The 18373-nt window shown below is 37.2% G+C and overlaps 1 protein-coding gene across 8 annotated transcripts in view; it reads right to left on the reverse strand.

Moving 5' to 3' along the window:
* Positions 1-18373, reverse strand: part of DLG2 (discs, large homolog 2 (Drosophila)) — a 1159995-nt gene that overhangs the window by 680297 nt on the left and 461325 nt on the right. For all 8 annotated transcript variants that reach the window (XM_012725352.1, XM_012725350.1, XM_012725354.1 and 5 more), the window contains one exon: positions 3466-3519. In XM_012725352.1, coding sequence (XP_012580806.1) covers positions 3466-3519 — 54 coding nt within the window. The remainder of the gene's footprint in view (positions 1-3465; positions 3520-18373) is intronic.

Below are 18373 nucleotides of genomic sequence, written 5' to 3' on the forward strand. Positions count from 1 at the left end.
CAGTTAAAATTTGTCACTTAGGTAACATTTTTAAAGAAGGAAATGTTCTTATGCAACATGACTGAAATGCTCTGGGGAACTCTGAAATCGTTTTTTCATTAAATAGAGTCGAAATTATGTGAACAACTAGAACATTAGAAAGAAAAAAAGGAAAACAAAGTATGGAACACTGGGGAATAAGAAAATAGACTGTAAAAGGAACAGTGATTTTTTTTTTTTTCAAGGTGACCCAGTGAGTCTGGAAGAAGGGAATGTTAGACTTTTGCCAAGAACCCAAGAACATCAGAGGCTGATTTCTAAACCTGTCATTTTTAATTTATAATGTATTCTTCTTTATTCTATATGAGAAAGGGGGTATTCATATTTACTATTCTCTGAGTCTAGCACATGCTTCTTCAAGTGTTTATTTTTTTAAAAGATTTATTTATTTATACATACCAGAACTGGGGTGTATGACAGAGGTAAGAGATGGTGAGAGGATTCACCAGAGAGGGGAGCAGAGCAGGTGGAACTACTGAAATACACTGTTGCAGAGGGTCTGCTATACATGTGGGTTAGCTCCCCACATGAGGGATCAAACTTATGCTTCAATGGCTAGCAACTGCTTGATAGCCCTGTCTTTAACCTCGGCACCACCAGGGAGGCCCAGCTTCAAGCATTTATTAAATAGAATGAATGTGAAATCCTATCAACCAGAAGTAATGCAACATTAAATTATAGATGTAATCTCATTTAACCCTCTGAAACACCTCTGTTGTAAGTATTCCTGCTTTATAGATCAATTTAGGTTCATAAAGATGAAATGATTTACTCATGGATACAACAATGTGAGAACTAGAACATTTTCACCCTCCAAGCTGTTCAGTAAAACTCTCTGACCATCTTAACTCCTAAGGAAGCTCAATGAGTGTTGCATTGAGAACAAAAATGTTGAAGATAACAGCAAGATTCCTTTTGAAGAATTTAAAGTCTGCTATTGAGTTGATATTTAGAAAAATAGTACAAACTTAATGAGTTGTACATGTGGCTGATTTTACTAATTAGTTGGGAATCCAATTCAACATGTCTATACAAGATCCTTAAGATACTACTGACAAATTATTTGTCCTGGGAAGCATCTGGCAATTAAGTCATGAGAAGACTTTGAAATAATATATATCTAACACAAGAAAGCAGTCCTACTCATAAAACCACATCTTTGGACTCCAAGATACTTTATAACACTGAGTATATATTCTTTCAATAGATATAGGGAAAAAATTTATTAAGGTCAAATCACAGAATGCCTTTATATATACATTTCTGAAAAGCTTTTTTCCACCCTAAACAACCGTAGCAGAGTAGTAATAAAGTCTATTTTACTCCTAAATTGAGAATCATAAAATAATGGAAGGAAGAAGAAAATATGAACAGGGACCTAAGAAATTATGAACTCAGAATCTAAGCCCAGACTATCCAGGTTCATTCTAGGCTCTGCCTCTCTCTTTCTCTCTTGCTCTTTTTCTTTTCTTAAGATTTATTTTTGTTTAGAAGAACTAGGGTACAGGCCATAGGTATGGTGGGTGTGAGGATTCACCAGGAACTGAGTGGCGAGCAGAACAGGTATATTTACTGAAATACACTGCTACACTGCAAAGGGAAGTAGCAGAAGAGACAGCAGAGGTCTGCTGTGTCCTGCCAGTCAGCTGCCTGGCCTGGGATTGATAGCACTGAGACTTAATCCATAAGCCTCCAGGGAGAACCTTCCTTGCTTTGTCCTTAGCATGCAATTTGAGAAAGTTGTTTATCTCTTAATGCTACAGTTTCCTTCTCTCTAAAATGGAGAAAATAATAGTATCTCATAGAGTTGTTACAATGATTAAATGATTTTACACTCATTAAGTGTTTAAAACAGTTACTGGCAGGCTGTAACCTTCATACAAATGCTTTATAAATAAAGGAAGGTAGGAAGAATGAGGCACAGAATAGTAGCTGCTGTGTCTCTGATGCCCTGCTCTGCTTCTTTCCAACAGAGCCCTTTCCTTTGTGCAGCAGCATAACCACATGATTCCAACCAGTGAGCTTAACCCCATTTCCAGCGTGACCCCAAATAATTTGTGTTCAGATAGACTTTAAAAGCCCTAGTTCAGTAGGTGATTCAGCATAGTTAAGCTTCCTATTATTCTTGTCCTGACCCTGTGTCCCAGTTTTAGTCACTTGTTCCTGTAATCAAGTCCCAAACTTGTCCTGCACTTGTAGCATTCTTCTCCCTGGTGGCTGAGTTCTGGCTTAAAAATTCTGCTCAGGACTTCCAGCTCCTTTGGGGTAGAGGTCTCCTGAAGGGCTGTGTCTTTAAAGACAAACTGACAAAAAAGGGACTTTTGAAAAATTATCTATATACAAATATTGCAAACTTTTACATAAAATATATAATTTCTGACCTTTCTTGAAAAACTATTATTTGGAAACACTTGACCTCCATGTCCCCTTGGTAGTAAACCAGAGAGGGAGCTGCCTCCTTCAGAAGGTCACGTGATCTCTATTCCCTGATGTCCCTACTCCATCTGCTCTATTTATTCCTGTGATTTGCTTGGTCCTTGCACGCAAGGGTACAAGTCATTCCCTGAAAATAACTAGTATCCTCTAAGCACTTCCTTTGTGCCAACTATTCTAAGTGCTTCCCATGCTTTTCTCATTTATTCAAAGTCCAGAAATCTGTTTGTTCTTATCTCTGCTATTCTTCTCTTGCTTTATACCTTCTGTTTGTATGTACATCTGTTCCATACTCCCACCTTCCCATCAGAAAGGGTCGCTCACAAAGCCTGACTGGACCTTCATTATGCAACCTGTTCACCCACATTGTGACCTACTGCCACTAAGGCCTTAAATCTCCTGGTCTGCCAGTTCCTATCACCCAGAACTCAGGCCATCAGAGTGGTATACCAAGGCACAGACTCCCAGGCTTCACCGATCTGCCTGACTCTGTTAGCACATGCCCCACACTTTTATGGAACTATCGTTTTTATTAAAGATAGATAAGACCTTACTTTCACAAAACTTTCCTCCTATTCTGATTAGAAGCCCAACAAAATCCATTAAGTATTTATAGATCACTTTTGTTCTGAGCATTTTGTACTTATCATAGACAGTGGTTTAAATATTTCTTTTAAGCCAAAGTTTTTCCTTCTCTGCTATAGGCAACTCAGTATTCTCAGTGAGCCACATAGGAAACTAACATTATAAAAGAAATGTTTTTTTTTTTTTTAATCATAGGCCCCTGTGTTTTACAAAACAGTGAACAGAGTAAAATCTGCATAATTAAGCTGAAATTCAGCTAATAACAAAGACAAGCTCACAAAACCAATTCTTTTCATCATTTTTTAAGATTCCATGAGGTGGGTAAGGCTGAATGTTGTGAATTTCAAATTCTCTAATTAAATTACACCATAGAATTTAAAGAAAACCTTAATAAAAAATGTTACTTACATAAGGAATTGTGTCCAAAGTATCTGTATTGACGATTATAGGAGCAGGGCTGGCCTGAAATAAAAGAAATAGAAAATGGTTTTAGATAACAAGTAGGTTACTGTGAGAGAGGTTCTGTTAACTTATTTTACTAAGAGCACAACAATATTTCTTGATGATCTGTACAGGCACTGCATCAAGTTTTGGGTGGGGAAAATAAATGAAATGGCTCAGATTTTTCAGCATCTTCTTCGCTTCAAACAAAACAAAACAAAACACAATATTATAAACCTGCAGGGGAGGGCGAGGGAGGAGGGAGAAGGAGCAGAAGGAGGGAAGGAGCACAGGGGACTATGGTGATGTGCATGGTGAACTGGGGAAGGAAATTCTATGGGTTCTACACTTGATTGGGGGGAGTAAACATTATTTTAAAATTAACAATGATGTAAACATAAATAAATATTAAAAATAAATAAAAGTCTAAATATAATAAATATTGAACATAATAAATAAATAGTAAAAATGAAAACAAAATAAAACAAATGAGTGTTTGGCACATTTACAAATTAAGCAATAAAAATTACATTCACCTTTTGTTAAATTTTACCAGTACAGAAGTGAAGATTTGTGTTATGTACCAGACAAGGATTTCTAATAAATTGAATGAGAGTTAAAATCTGCTAACATATTTGTATAAAACAAGTGTGCTAAACAAATATGATTTCATTCTCAAAGAAAATCAACCATAGCCAATATTTTTAACTTTTTTTTCTAAGCTGCCTTTTGAGAATATATTGTACGCAATGAAAATAGTAGCATGTACTTACTGACATCATATCTATATATAAGCTCTCTCCATACACACACACACAGAGACATATATATATATAGATATACACACACACACACACACACACCGACACACACACATATATAGAGATATGATGTCACTAACTACATGCTATTATTTTCATTCTGTATAGATTATAGAGAGATTATATACAGAATATATAATGCACAGTGTAAGGTTTATTTTCTTTGTTATTTATGTATCTTTGGTTCCATGTTTAAGGAATCCTTAGGTTAAAAATTAGTCAAAGGTAGCAGAAAATCATATTGGATATGCTAATTTTGTCTTTTTAAAAATCTTTTTACAAATTGCAGTCATTCCCTTTAAAGTTGAGTTGAAATCTATGAAAATCTGATATAGGAGTGCTACAAGCCAAGTCATTAGAAAATAAGATTGCAATCTCTACTTGTATCACCAATCTGACTTCATGAATATTGAGTAGACCTATCTTTACATTCTTGTTTCTAGAATTTTCACAGTTTTCGCTTCATCTTCCTAAGAATCTTTAATCACCCTTCAAATGGCATGTTTTCTTTAGATAGAGGAAATATTCTCATGATTAATGGAGAGCTGTCTCATTCTACATAGTGATTTTGGCAAGCACTCAACTTTTGGGACATTTCATTAGCTGTGTCTTCTGGAATTAACAGTTACATGCATTTAAAGTCAATTCAGGCCTATGAAATCCTAATCAAATGATAAAACTAATGACAGTTCAACACATTTTATTGGGTTGCATAGTGACATTGCAATGATATGAACAATCAAGATGTTGTATGTCCTTATTCTATAACAACCCTGACACATGGGGAGGGGTAGTTGAGATACAGCAACCAATTAAAAGCATTTGTTTAACCAAGATACTGACAAAATCAGATACATTTAAGGCAAGAAGAAATAAAAACCTGGCACTCCTGAGAGGTTCCTCCTAAATCAAAATTAACTGGTGGTCCTAATAACACGTCTCTAAAAATTGGTGTACATAATGGCACTAAATTTGAGATAACTTATATTTGTGGATTCTACACCCACAGTCTGATGCCTTCTCCCAGGCTTGCTGAGAGATGCTGGAGACTCTTACCCTAAAAAAGTGCTAACTCCCCTTCTAGCAGATGAACAGATTTCAGGAACTCTCAAGTCAGTCCGCCCACTCTGCAATTATTCCTGACTTTTCCAAGAGATTCCTTGCCTTCTTCCCTTTGCTGCAATTAAGTTGTATGATTCTATCATGTAGTAGTAATGAGAATTTCCCCTATCTCTCTTTTCATGCTTACATACATTTGGCTTGACTGTAAGTGAAACCTTCTCACTCCGTGGAAATCAGCACTCCAGTGATCCCTAAAATTATATTACATTAGCTAAATACAATTCTGTGTATTAGCTAAAATCCTGACCATGGTCAACATGAACATAGTCTACTTTCTACACAGTGGATCATCCAGAAGTTCACATAACATTTATTATTGATAGTAAGTACCTATAGGTAATTAGGAACATTGGAGAGAGACAATTTCCACTGGACTCCAAAAAAATAAAAGTGTCCATTAAGCTGACTATGATGATATGGGGGAAACTATATGAGATTTGGAGTTGTAAGTCCTCCAAGACAGCAACTTCCTGATTGCATGATTTGGGGCTCACCAACTTCCCTGGTGGCCTGAGCTAGGGGCAAGTTCACAACAGCTCTTTGCTCCATTTTCTTTCTCTGTAAAATAGGAACCGAAATAATCAACTGCAGAAAGGTTGTTTGAAGAATAATGAGGTGATGTATTTGAATGTACTCTTCACTGGAATCATCAGAGCCAATGTTAAATATTAAAATAGTGTCCCTAAAGATAGACTATAATCACATGTTACTTAACAGAAATAACTTTGTAAGAAATTCACTATTAGGCAATTTCATCATTGTATGGATCTTGTAAGAGTGTAACTACCTAAATTAGATAGTATACCCTACTATACCTAGGGTACACCATATAACCTCTGGGCACCATCGCTGCATGAAACATCATCAAATTATGAGTGCACTCTAAGGACACATTATTGCGTGCTTTCTGAACTGTTTATGTTCCATAGGTCTCAAAACTATATAGCTTCAATTACACTCAAGAGAACTGATTAGATCATGTAGAATACCATTTATTCAACTCATAGTACTTGCCCGAGTATAAAAGATATGCACATACACACACACACACACACACACACACCGGTTTAATCTTCTCAAACTGATGATGATGAGATGGCATTATCAATGTTCATGAGTTTTACATGAGAAAACTCAGATTCAGAGAAAATGAAAGCTGAAATTTAACACTGGTCTTTTTCTGAACTCCAAATCAGTCTTCTCCACACTAAAGTGCTCCATGATTCTGGAATCTAGCTGAATTCATGATGAGATCTTCAGTGGCTTGTAGATTTCTAACTAGTGAAACATACTAGACCCAGACAAAGCAATGACCAATCTAAAGATAAGAGATGCTACAGGGATCACAGAATGTATTTTGCAAGTTCGTTGACCTTAATTATTTCTGTTACTGATTTGTATTTTAATTTTTTTAAAAGATTTATTTATTTATTTGTACAGAACTGGGATACAGGCCAGAGATGCTGAGGGTGAGAGGACTCACCAGAGACAGAGTGGGGTACAGAACAGGCAGATCGACGAAGTACACTGCTGAGGGGAGCAGGGTGCAGGTCAGGAGAGGTCTGCCTTGCCATGTGGATCTCCTCGGGGCAGGCAGGAATCAAACTCATGCGGAAGTGACTTAATCTTCTTAGTGCTGTGCTTTAACCCCCTGTGCCACCAGGGAGGGCCTGTATTTTAATTTTAATGAAGTTTCTCCTATACATCCCAGTTGGTGCCTATTACTCCCCCAAAGTTCTGTGCCGTGCCTCCTTGGCTAGATTTAACAATTTCTGATTATCACACATTATTATCAAACACACTTTTTTCAGTAAAAATATGATCCTTTGATTTAAGATTTTTCAATACATATTTTGTGTATTTTTCCTCTTAAAAACTATATTAATACACTCTTAGAATAAATTTTATATACAAGTACATTTCCAAAACAATGCTACTTCTCACTTTTATTTGTAGGTATAGGATGCTGTGTTCTATATCATTTATGTGAATCTGGCCTTTCCAGTCAGACTCTGTTGAAAAATGACAAATACTGTATATTTCTCTAGAATTCTCTACAGCAGAATCTCTTAATAACTATCTAGAGTTGTTGCAAGGAAGGTATTTGTAAGCTCTGGAGAACATTTGCAAGATATCACAACAATTCTTATGTTGCCAACAAGACCATCGCTATTTTTCCAATAAACTTTTATCAAGTATTTTTCTTTAACCAGTTAGTATTAGAGGCTTTTCTGATACAGAAAAATAGTATATTCCTGTGAAAGTTTCCATAAACCAAAAATGACATAAAATTAATTAGTTATCATTAATCTATATGTACATTTTTAAGCATTCCAAGACCCCCAAAACAACTGATCCAATCATACAAAAAAAAATACATACAATCTAAAATAGCACTGATATACAATAAAAGCAGGAATGGTATGATAAATATGCAGTCTGTAAAAAGCACTTTGCAGGAATGAAACTTGACAGTTCTACTCTGTCCACTGAGGATTCACACTCTTTCTCAAATGGCTGCTGCAAAACAAAAGTTGATGCAATTTTGCTTTAACCTGTTTTCAGGAAAATGGAAATCTTCAGATATTTCAATTAGTAAAAACAGGTAGTAAGACAGATACTTCATAAAATTAAATAATATACTGAAAATGTCCCCAAACTATTTTGGGGATACCTGCATTTTACTTACGTCTCCTTCCCTGTAACTATGGTATGTGGAAGATGTAAATCTTAAATACCATGTTAAGTGGAAAGTTCACTGTTCTCTCTTAATGTTAAAAAAATTCAGACTCCACATTTAATACCTACAAGTCACTAAGAACATCTCACCACACAGAATGTGCAGATTGTGTGTAAACATACATACATGCCATGCATCTGACTGGCCATGATCACTTCTTTTGAATGCTAAGGGGATTCTAGGAGGTTCTAGATTCTTTCCTGAATAGCACACTATCCCACAGTGCTGTTACCTCAGGCCCCATGAAGAGTGCTGATTACTTTGCTCAAGGATCCTCTTAACCATCCCAGTCTGTTCTCACAAAATCTCCTTTAAATATATTAGGCTCTCAATTGTACTTATCAGGAGAGAATGGAATGACCAGTTAGTAGTAAAACAGACTATTAGAGAATCCCAAGCAGGAGCCAGGTAGTGCCCTTCTCACCAGCTGGTAATTTTGGATCTTTGGCTAGGCTTCAGGTTTCTTCTCCGATTTTTGAATCATGTGAGTCCATGCCTTGTTTCATCAAGTTGGTTTCTGAGTCTTAAAACTTATTTCCTAATTACCTTTGCTGTTTTCCCCTAATCTCTGTACTTCATTCCTTCTGTCTACATGCTATTATCTTTAATTGAACTTCTATATCAAACTAGCAGCTTAACTGATTCCAGCCTCACCCTATTTCCATTAGCTGTAAAGAGATTTGTGCCTAATATGAAAAAAAAAAAAAACCCTCCTTTTCATCAAAACCTTCAAGGCCTGTCTTTATGTAAATCTAGACAAATACTTTTGAAACTATGAAGTTTTAAGGAAATCAGTTCCTTCTAGGTAGCTAGAACTGTAAGATATAAATGACTTGCCCCTATATTACATTCTCTTCCATGTGCAAAAAACCAGTTTAATAGCAAGAGGGAAGAATGCAGCTAATCACAAAGAAGGATTAAGCAGAAAAATATTAATAAAATGTTAATTATTAGATCAGATAGTTCATTAATTCCACCCACTTTTCCTATTGTTAGGCTCCATGGGATAGCCAAATATTCAGGCATTACATCCAATAACTTGTTTATGCTAACAAAAGATAATCTTCTGTTGTTTTCTGCCCATAGAATGCAGTCAGTAAATAATCTGATATAGAAAGTAAAATAGTTCACTGATTCTGACCAACGTGACTACTTCTGGTATTTGTCCACCATCAGATCTGGGAAATTCCTCTTTTATAGTAGATAGCTGTTCACCAGGCCAGCTATAGTGAGTAAGTTTCATAAAGTAAGTCATTAGTTAGGAAGGATTAGCAGCCAGCCACACAAAAATAAAGCAAAACAAACATACCTCTTAACAAGACTGTCTAATAAGTAGGGAGTCAAAACCTGAATACACATTACACCAAATCTTTTAAGAAAAAAATCAGAACAGGAAACTCACACAGCCACCTATATCCAGTGAGAACTAAACAGCAATATTGATGGGGATAAGAACCATACACTGGGTCCAGCAGATGGATGTGCAAACAGAGAAAAGTGCTTTCAGTTGGTCAGATTAAGTTAGAGATAAAATCTGCATGAATAACATGTGAAATGCTTGTGTTGCCCAGCACCTCTGGATCTCTCCTCAGTCCCATAGGAAAGGCTCATGAATGGGCAAGAATTGACACAGATCCTATAAAAGACTTTCTACACATGACATGGCTGGCAATTTGAAACAACATGGAAGTCACTGACAGATTTTAAACGAGTCCATTTGAATTCACTGAGAGGGCTGGAGACCCCACAACCTCAAGTTAAATGTTCATTAGCTTAGTGTGACAGCTATAAACAATTCACAATTCACAGAGGTTGCCATTAGGGTGACCCCCCACTCAATCCATGTTCTATTCCTAGAAGACTACTGGGATTATTACCCACATAAAAAATCAGTTCTGCAGTGCAATATTTTAGTGCTAAGTTGGTATGTTAAAGATCAACCATAGTATAAAAATGGACAATGTAAAAAAATAATCTTTTAAAATATTTATTTAATTATGTATACAAGGACTGGGGTACAGGCCAGAGGTAGGAGGTGAGAGGATTCATCAGAGACACAGTGGGGAGAAGAACAAACAGGCGAATTGGCTGAAACACACTGCTGAGGGGAGCAGCAGGTGAGTCAGGAAAGGTTTGCCACACCATATGAATCATCTCCCTAGCCAGGGATCGAACTGATGCTGCAGAGGCTGCGGATAGCTTCATAGTGCTGCACTTTAACATGCTGCACCACCAGGGAGTGCCCCCGCAAAAAAAAAAAAAAAAGAAAAGAAAAAGAATAAATTTAGAATAGCTTTATTTTGCATTAGACTTTTCTCTAACCCTCCATTATGTTCTCCAATTCTAGAAAATAAAAAATGTGATATAGCTGAAAGGGGGGTTAAAAAAAAAAACAATTCATTTTCTTGAAATGTTCCCTAGTTCTTGCTGGGAATGAACCCCTTTCTTCCCTACTATATGCTGAACCCACATCTGTAGATGTTGGCAGGGCATAATTGCACTTCAAATTTTTACCTGGAACCTATATTGTATTAGTGAACGGCCTCCCTCTCAATATCCGTTGGCACCATGACCCAGATGCACCTAGGTCTCCTATTCATTAACAATGGGTATCATGGTCCTCCCTGGTGGCACAATGGGTTAGAGCACAGAACTGCAAGCTAGCTGCAGCTACTTCAGTGCTAGTTCAATTCCCAGACCCAGAGGTGATCCACATGGCACAGCAGACCTCTCCTGTCTTGCCTGCTGCACCCCTCAGCAGTGTATTTTGTCAATGTGCATGTTCTGATTCCACTCTGTTGAATCCTCTCACCTGTAACATGGTTAGTACCAAAGTTCTGTATGCATAAATAAATCTTTTTTTTTAAAAATGGGTAGCTAATAAGAGTAAACTCTCGTGGAGTCCTAGTCTGTTTCAATTTATCTGTATATAACCCAATGAGGCAGTAATAGAGACTCTCAATTTACAGTGAAGAGAAACAGAAGTTAAGCCATAGATGTGGTTAGGAGACCAATTTCAAAACTATAAGTCAGGTTCAGAAGCCATGTTTTGGCAATATTACTTGCTGTCTTCCAGGATGAAGTCAGACATTCCTAGAACTATTCAAAGTCTAGTTTTTACTGCTTACCAAAGACTCCGAGGACAGCTCATAATCTAATTAGATCTATTCACCTTGATCCCGGTGGGTGTCAGAATCTTCACTTCCTCATCCTGGACCAGTTACTGGCCCCAGTGCATCATGTGAACAGGCCAAAAGGAGTCATCATCTAGGAGGAGCTACTGGTATAGGTACCTATGATGACTCAATTGAGTATGTTCTGAAGAAAATTTTGGTAAATGACTAAAGGCATTTTATAGTTGTGTGAAAGAACAAAATAGGAAAACAAATACATTCTAGTATCATAGACCTTTAAAATCCTCACCTTGGGGCCTTCCTAGTAGCCTAGGGGCTAAGTTTCAGTGTTATCACTGCTACAGTCTGAGTTCAATCTCCTGCCAGGGAGTGAACTCACATATGAGCAGACCTCTCTTGTCTCACTCACTGTTCCCCTTAGCACTATATTTCAGTAAATTTGCCTGTTCTGCTCCCCCTCTGTCTCTGGTGATTCCTCTCACCATTCCCCCACCGACAAATCTCTGGCCTATACCCCAGATCTTCTATGCAAAAATAAATAAATAAAATTCCTGCCTTAAGAATCATTGAATTCTGCCACTTACTTTACAAAGAAGCAAAGACAGAAAGGATATGGCATAACCCAGATATTGCAATTACATAGTGTGGAAATGGAAGTTGATAAAAATAACAATAATGATAATAAAATATTAAGCATTTATCGAATGAGCACTATGTTCTAGGGACTGTAATACATACTTAAGATAAAGCAGTGCTTTAAATTCTCAGAATGTTCCAGGGGGAACATTTATAGTTACTAGTTGATGAAAGAAAGGGAGAAAGAGCAAGAAAGTATGTCTCAAAGTAACTAAGACACTTACCTAAAATGACAACCAAGAGGTATAACAACCAAGTTTCGAATCCATATCTTTCTAGCCTTAGAAATCATGGTGATAAAATGCCACCATCTTCTGATTCCTACTGAGTTTTCCCAGGCTACCAGGCTGAAAATGCAGTTACTTTCTGCCCTCAAAGTTGCTAGTACCCTTTTTGCAGTCTGAAGAGAAATTTCTCACCGTCCTGACTCAGATTCAATTTCTCAATTCTCAGAGGGTTTCTAGATCCTTTAATCTCTTGCAAAACACTGCTTAAAAATGGGACAGTTCTATTTTCCAGTTAACCTATTTCCCAAGAAGCTAACCAGAGAAATAATGCATGTGAAGAGAAAGAGATGATACATACATTATTTTCTTTATTTGTGGGGTTAATGTTCACCTTTAATGATTTTCTTTTCCATTTCATATTACTGCTCCACAAGTCCACTCAAGTGTCTGCAGCAGCTTAATGCTATCTAGTTGTGTGCCATCAACAACAATAGCACGAAGAGGTGACACAGGGTACCTCTTACCACACCACATCACCAAATCATCTGTATGCCATCACCATAGGCCAGTGTACTTCCCCCCCATCCCATTTTTGATCCTGTTCCCCACTCCACACCCAAAGGGAGTAACTTCTAACAACTGCAAAATATTGATTCATTTCCTACTAAGATCTGATCAGTACTCAGAAGTCTGTTCTAGTAAACACAAATTTTCTCCCTGATTTAAAAAATAATAATATTAGTATTCCTTCTATTGTATTGAAATTTGACCTATTGTTTAATCATCCTTTAAAATACAAGTTAGTGGCCCTACCTGGTGGTGCAATGGGGTAATGCACAGCACTATGAAGCTATCAGCAGCCACTACAGCATGAGTTCGATTCCCAGCCAGGGAGCTGACCCACATAGTGCAGCAGACCTCTCCTGTCCTGTCTGCTGCTCCCATCAGCAGTGTATTTCAATCAATATTTCTGGTATGCTCCCCACCTTGTCTTTGGTGAATCCTCTCACCTCCACACTGCACCCTCATTAAATACTTCTTCTCATTTAGTAATAAAGGTTGAGATATAGAAAACACCCAGCCTAAGGCTGTAGATAATGAAAAATCAAATTGTTAATTTGGATTACATATTGACCAGTATTTCATGTTATATGTTTTGGTAGTTATATTGACCACCAGTGCCATGCTTTATAACATAAAGTATATTTTATACATACTCTAATTTAGCTTTTAGAATTTTCTTTACTTTTCTTTTCACTGTTCATTTTGTATGGTATTTCATTTCTCCTCTCATGTTCTCCCACCACCACACCACCTGTGAACCACAGTTCATATTTATCTAATTTAATTCCCATAGGAAGAGGGTAGGGAACTAAGAATGAATGAAGAAACTACTAAGAAACCACTGCAGATCAGCAACTATAAGCTTTTTACATGTGCTTTCTTGTTTATTCCTTACAGAATCCTAGAGGGACTAGTGGAATCTCCCTAATCTACACAAAAGTAAACAGCCTCAGAGCAATTCAGAGAATTCTTCAAAGTCTTTCACCTAGACAGAAGTAAAGCTGTTATTCAGACCCAGGTCTGACTCTTACTCCTTTGTTTTCCTCATAGTGCATGTGCCACAAATCCCACTGATCCGCATTGAGCTACCTGTTTCATTGATGCACATATTCTTTGAAGATTTCATGAATAATGGGATAACTAGCACAAGTCTCAGATCCAGTTTAGTTGATGTGCTGTATGCCACAATAACCATACCTACGTAAATTACTGATCTACTCCATGTGGTACTATTCCTGGAAAGATCCATGTGGACACCATCTGCTCCTTTTTGCTAAGCCACCAAAGAGTGATAATCTTGGCAGTATTATTGTATTTTCCAGAGTTAGGTACCAGCGTTCTGAACAAGCAGTCAATAACCTGGTTTATGAGGCTCAGATGGGGTCTGTTTCTTTTGTAACACATAGATCAGGGTCTTATACAAAGCACATGATCAATAAATGATTGTGATTTAGTCAGGGTCTTACACAAAGCACACGATCAATAAATGACTGTGATTTAGACTGTTTCCCTCTTCTCCTTTTCTCTGTCAGGCCAGAACCCTCACTATTCCAAACACGTCTTGCTCATGACTACCACAGGTCACTGTTTACATTTCTTTTTTCTCCTATATTCTCAGTCAATCAGGGCCCCCTCTATTGGCTACATATCCAAATTCTGTGCATCTTGCAAGGACAATTTTAAGTCCTAGACTCTTCAGGAAAATACAACCCTCACTACCTTGTTCCATATTGTGTAAGTCTTAAATATAGGGAAAAAAAAGTTCCTGGCATCTAAATTGTGCTTTTATTTCCCAACAAACTTAATTTGATACTAGACCTTAAATTCAATGCTTAAGACATAATTGCCAGGCTATGAGTAAAGCCTTAAGTATTTCCTGTGTTGTGTACATTAGGAATAGTGACAGAGAGAAAGTGTGGTTTCTATTAAACCAATAGTGACCTGCCATGTGTCCAGGAACATGTGGCATCTAGAAGTTGTTACAAGACCTGTCTCTATGAGATGGCACTTGAATGGGCTGCATAAGAAGACAGTACAGAATATTTCACTTTAATTTTCCTTATTTAAATTCTGATGACATCTGTAAGTCTATTAATCTAATTTCCACGCCACCACACCCCACCCCATATTCTTCAAAATTTATGCTCTAGTTTAAATTATCTTCAACAAGTAAAAACATGGAGAAAGAATAGACATAAGTGAGAAGTGAATGGAGAACAGAAAAACAGAGGTTAGCTAAATCCTCCAAGCATTTGTTGGTGCCAAAGAATACATTCTGCAGATGTGCTTGTATATTGTCATTGACTAGGCAATGAGCTCTTTGTTCCGAAGCCAAGAGCCTACAACTCTGGGTCCAAAATGCCAACCAGTTCCTAGTCCCACAGCTGCCTTGGCTTCCCAGAGTGTCTGTTACTCTTGGTTTCTCAGTTTTATGGTGACTTCCTTACCCTCAAGTTATTCTGCAAGGCAAGGGTTCTGCTTGTCAATTTACCTCCTGCTGTACCTGGGTTATTGCAATTGCCATGAGCTTTAGAATAAAGATGGAGGACTATCACTGTTGCGTGTGAGTAAAGTAAGGAAATAGTAAGAGAAGAGCAAAAAGGAAGAAAAAGGCTGTTTCTGATCTGTGTGAACTCTGTCATAACTTGAAGAGTGAAATGTGGATTCAGACACATTGAAACCTTCTTTGTGTCACAAATTATTTCCTTTCCAACTGAAAGATCAGACTTTCTCATGAATGCATTACTTACAACTTTCATCTCATAGCCTCTCCTTGCCCCTCAAACTCAACAAAAGCATTTACATGTTAGATTGTTATGTTTTAAAATGAGTACTTACTATCCCTACACTGGGAGTTAGTTAATGAGGCTTCGAGATCTCTCAAGGTCACTGTGGAACTTGGTCAGTTCACTAACGTAAATTATTTCCAAGGAAACATACATAAATTAGAAAAAGGATTGGGTGATATCTGATTGATACTATTGTAATTTGGAATATTATAAAAACAGTAATAAAGAGAAGTTAGGATCTACCCATTTCCTCACTTATATGATGATTTTAGATTTTAGTTAATGCATGGTGATTAGCCAATTCAGTTAACCATTTTAAAATGGCTTACTTAAGTACAGATAGAGATTATCAATTTCATGTGTTACTTCAGTAAGTAAATAGAATCATATACTAAAAAACAAACAAACAAAACAAAAACACCACAATCTGTGAAAAAAAAACAGCTGGAATAATATTAAATAATAGTAATGCCACTACTAATGTATACTGGGCATATTCTTTGGTTTGTTATTGTGCTAGGAGTTTAACTTGCACCATTGTATATAAATTACAAGTCTAAAAAAACTTATGTGGTCCTATCCAATGTTCTACGTGTTAAATTACAGCACTAACAAACCTGTGACCTGAGTTCGATCCCCAACCAGGGAGCTGAATCAGACATGGCATAGCAGACCTCTCCTGTCTCCCCTGTGATCCCCTCAGCAGTGTATTTCAGTAATTTACCTTTTCCGCTTCCCACTTTGTCTCTGGTGAATCCTCTCTCCACCTATACCTCTGGCCTGTACCCCATAAATAAATAAACAAATTAACAAGCAAACATAAATAATCCAAACAAATAATAAAAAGACTCATGTAATAACACATTTTATAGAGAATGAAACTGAAGATTGGAGAAGTAAGGCAGTTGTCCAAGATGACAAGTAGTAGATCAAGGATTCATGGTCCTTCTTGGCAGTACAAGAAGTTAAAGTGCAGCACTATGAAGCTAAACACAGCCACTGCAGTACACCTAGGTAGGGAGGTGACTTACATGGGGAAGCAGACCTCTCCTGACCTGCCCGCTGCTCTCCTCAGCAGTGTACTTCATCAGTCGGCCTATTCTGCTCCCCACTCTTGTCTCTGGTGAATCCTTTCACCTCCTGCACCTTTGACCTGTACCCCAGCTCTTGCATTCATAAATAAATAAATAAATATGTATGTGTGTGTGTGTATAAAAGACAAATAGAACAAGGACTCAGACCTCAGATCTAGGTGTATGGAGTAGCTAAAACTCTCGAATCTGAGCAAAATGCACTAGAATGGCATTTAAGCTCCTTATGTTAGGTCTCATTACTTAACATTTTTGATGTTGCACATTTTGATTCCATAAAAATTAATTTGTTTTATAAATATTACTGGAACACAGAAATCTACATTGCCTGTCTTGCAAAGCTGTACTGAGAAAGAAAACACTTTACACCACTTTGCTTACCAGACACCAATGTGAGGACGCTGGGTAACAGCAGTGGGGCAGTTTGGGTCTAGGCAGCTGCAGCAGCAGTGTGAGGATTAGTCCAGTATATGCTTTTTGCCCTCTACACATGATAAATATTAGAAATTTCATTGTTCTAAGGCATCTTCCTACTAAATAAAAATATCTAAATGAAGCTGAAAAGATTACAACACATCTAGCACTCGGTAATTAAAGGCTTTGAAGGTTTATATGTGTGTTTTAGTTTTGTTTTGCTGTCAGGAAGAAGACTGCTAATTGCTCGCTCTGAAAGTTGTCTTTTTTCTGTTCCGTAAGAAAATGTTTTGGGTCCTATATTTGCAATTTCGAAAGTAGATAAAGAAGGTGGGAGCAACAGAGGGTGGGCTTAACTCTATTGTACAGTAACATAGCTGTACTAATCCTCCATTTCAATGAGTCACAATAACATTTTACAGTGAACAACACTGCAATAAAGAGAAGGCATCAGCACCTGGCCTTAAATTTTCATTGACTCCAGATGCCTATGCACAGAGATCACAAGACTAAAAGTCTATGAAAATGCAAACCACACAAGAAAGGAAGATAAACAGTGAGTTCTTATCTTTTGTTCAAAAATAAAAGTGACAATTCCATTGCATCTGCAAGTGTTCATGGCTCCCAGGCGGTTGCAATTATACAGGTTACTTCTGATATTGCTTTTTCTTCTACTTTATGTTGCATATATCTATAAATTAACTGTTGTTTTATTCCTTTACTAATAAAAATTCCATCCATGATCTTGTTCAAATTCTTCAGAGGGAAATAGGCACATAACTGGCATATTACTAGACAGAAATACAAAGTGAAGCTAAAGGAATGAAATAGATAAACAAATCCAGCATGATTGAGGATGATGAGTCAAGTAATATTTAGAATCCAGAAAGGACAAAACACACTTGGAACACCAAGAACTGGGCCTGAAAATCATCACTGAACAAATCCTATTTACAGCTGTCCTAAGTTACAATGGTTCAAGCTCAACATCCAGGGACTGGAGACAGGATGTGCGGTAGCGATGCTTCATTGGGGAGACAGGATTTGAGGGTATAATCGAGACAAAAAGGATTATTTCCTCATTGCATGCTGCCAAAATGTTCGCCTTTGAAGTATTACTCACCCCATACAAATTTCTTTTTTAGCAAAATGGATTTGAGACACTGTACTTGGAACAGCAGAAAGTAGAAAGAGGAAGCACATGATTCTGTCCTGCAAGGAGTTTACACTCTCAACTGGAAATAAAAGAGCTGTCCTTTTATAAGCCACCCATGCTTATAATGCAAAGCAGAGAAACAGGTGTGAAAGCCACTATAGGGATGGGGAATGTTACTGCT

Source organism: Condylura cristata, unplaced genomic scaffold (genome assembly GCF_000260355.1).
Source record: "Condylura cristata isolate star-nosed mole 26May11 unplaced genomic scaffold, ConCri1.0 scaffold00015, whole genome shotgun sequence".
Lineage (NCBI taxonomy): Eukaryota > Metazoa > Chordata > Mammalia > Eulipotyphla > Talpidae > Condylura > Condylura cristata.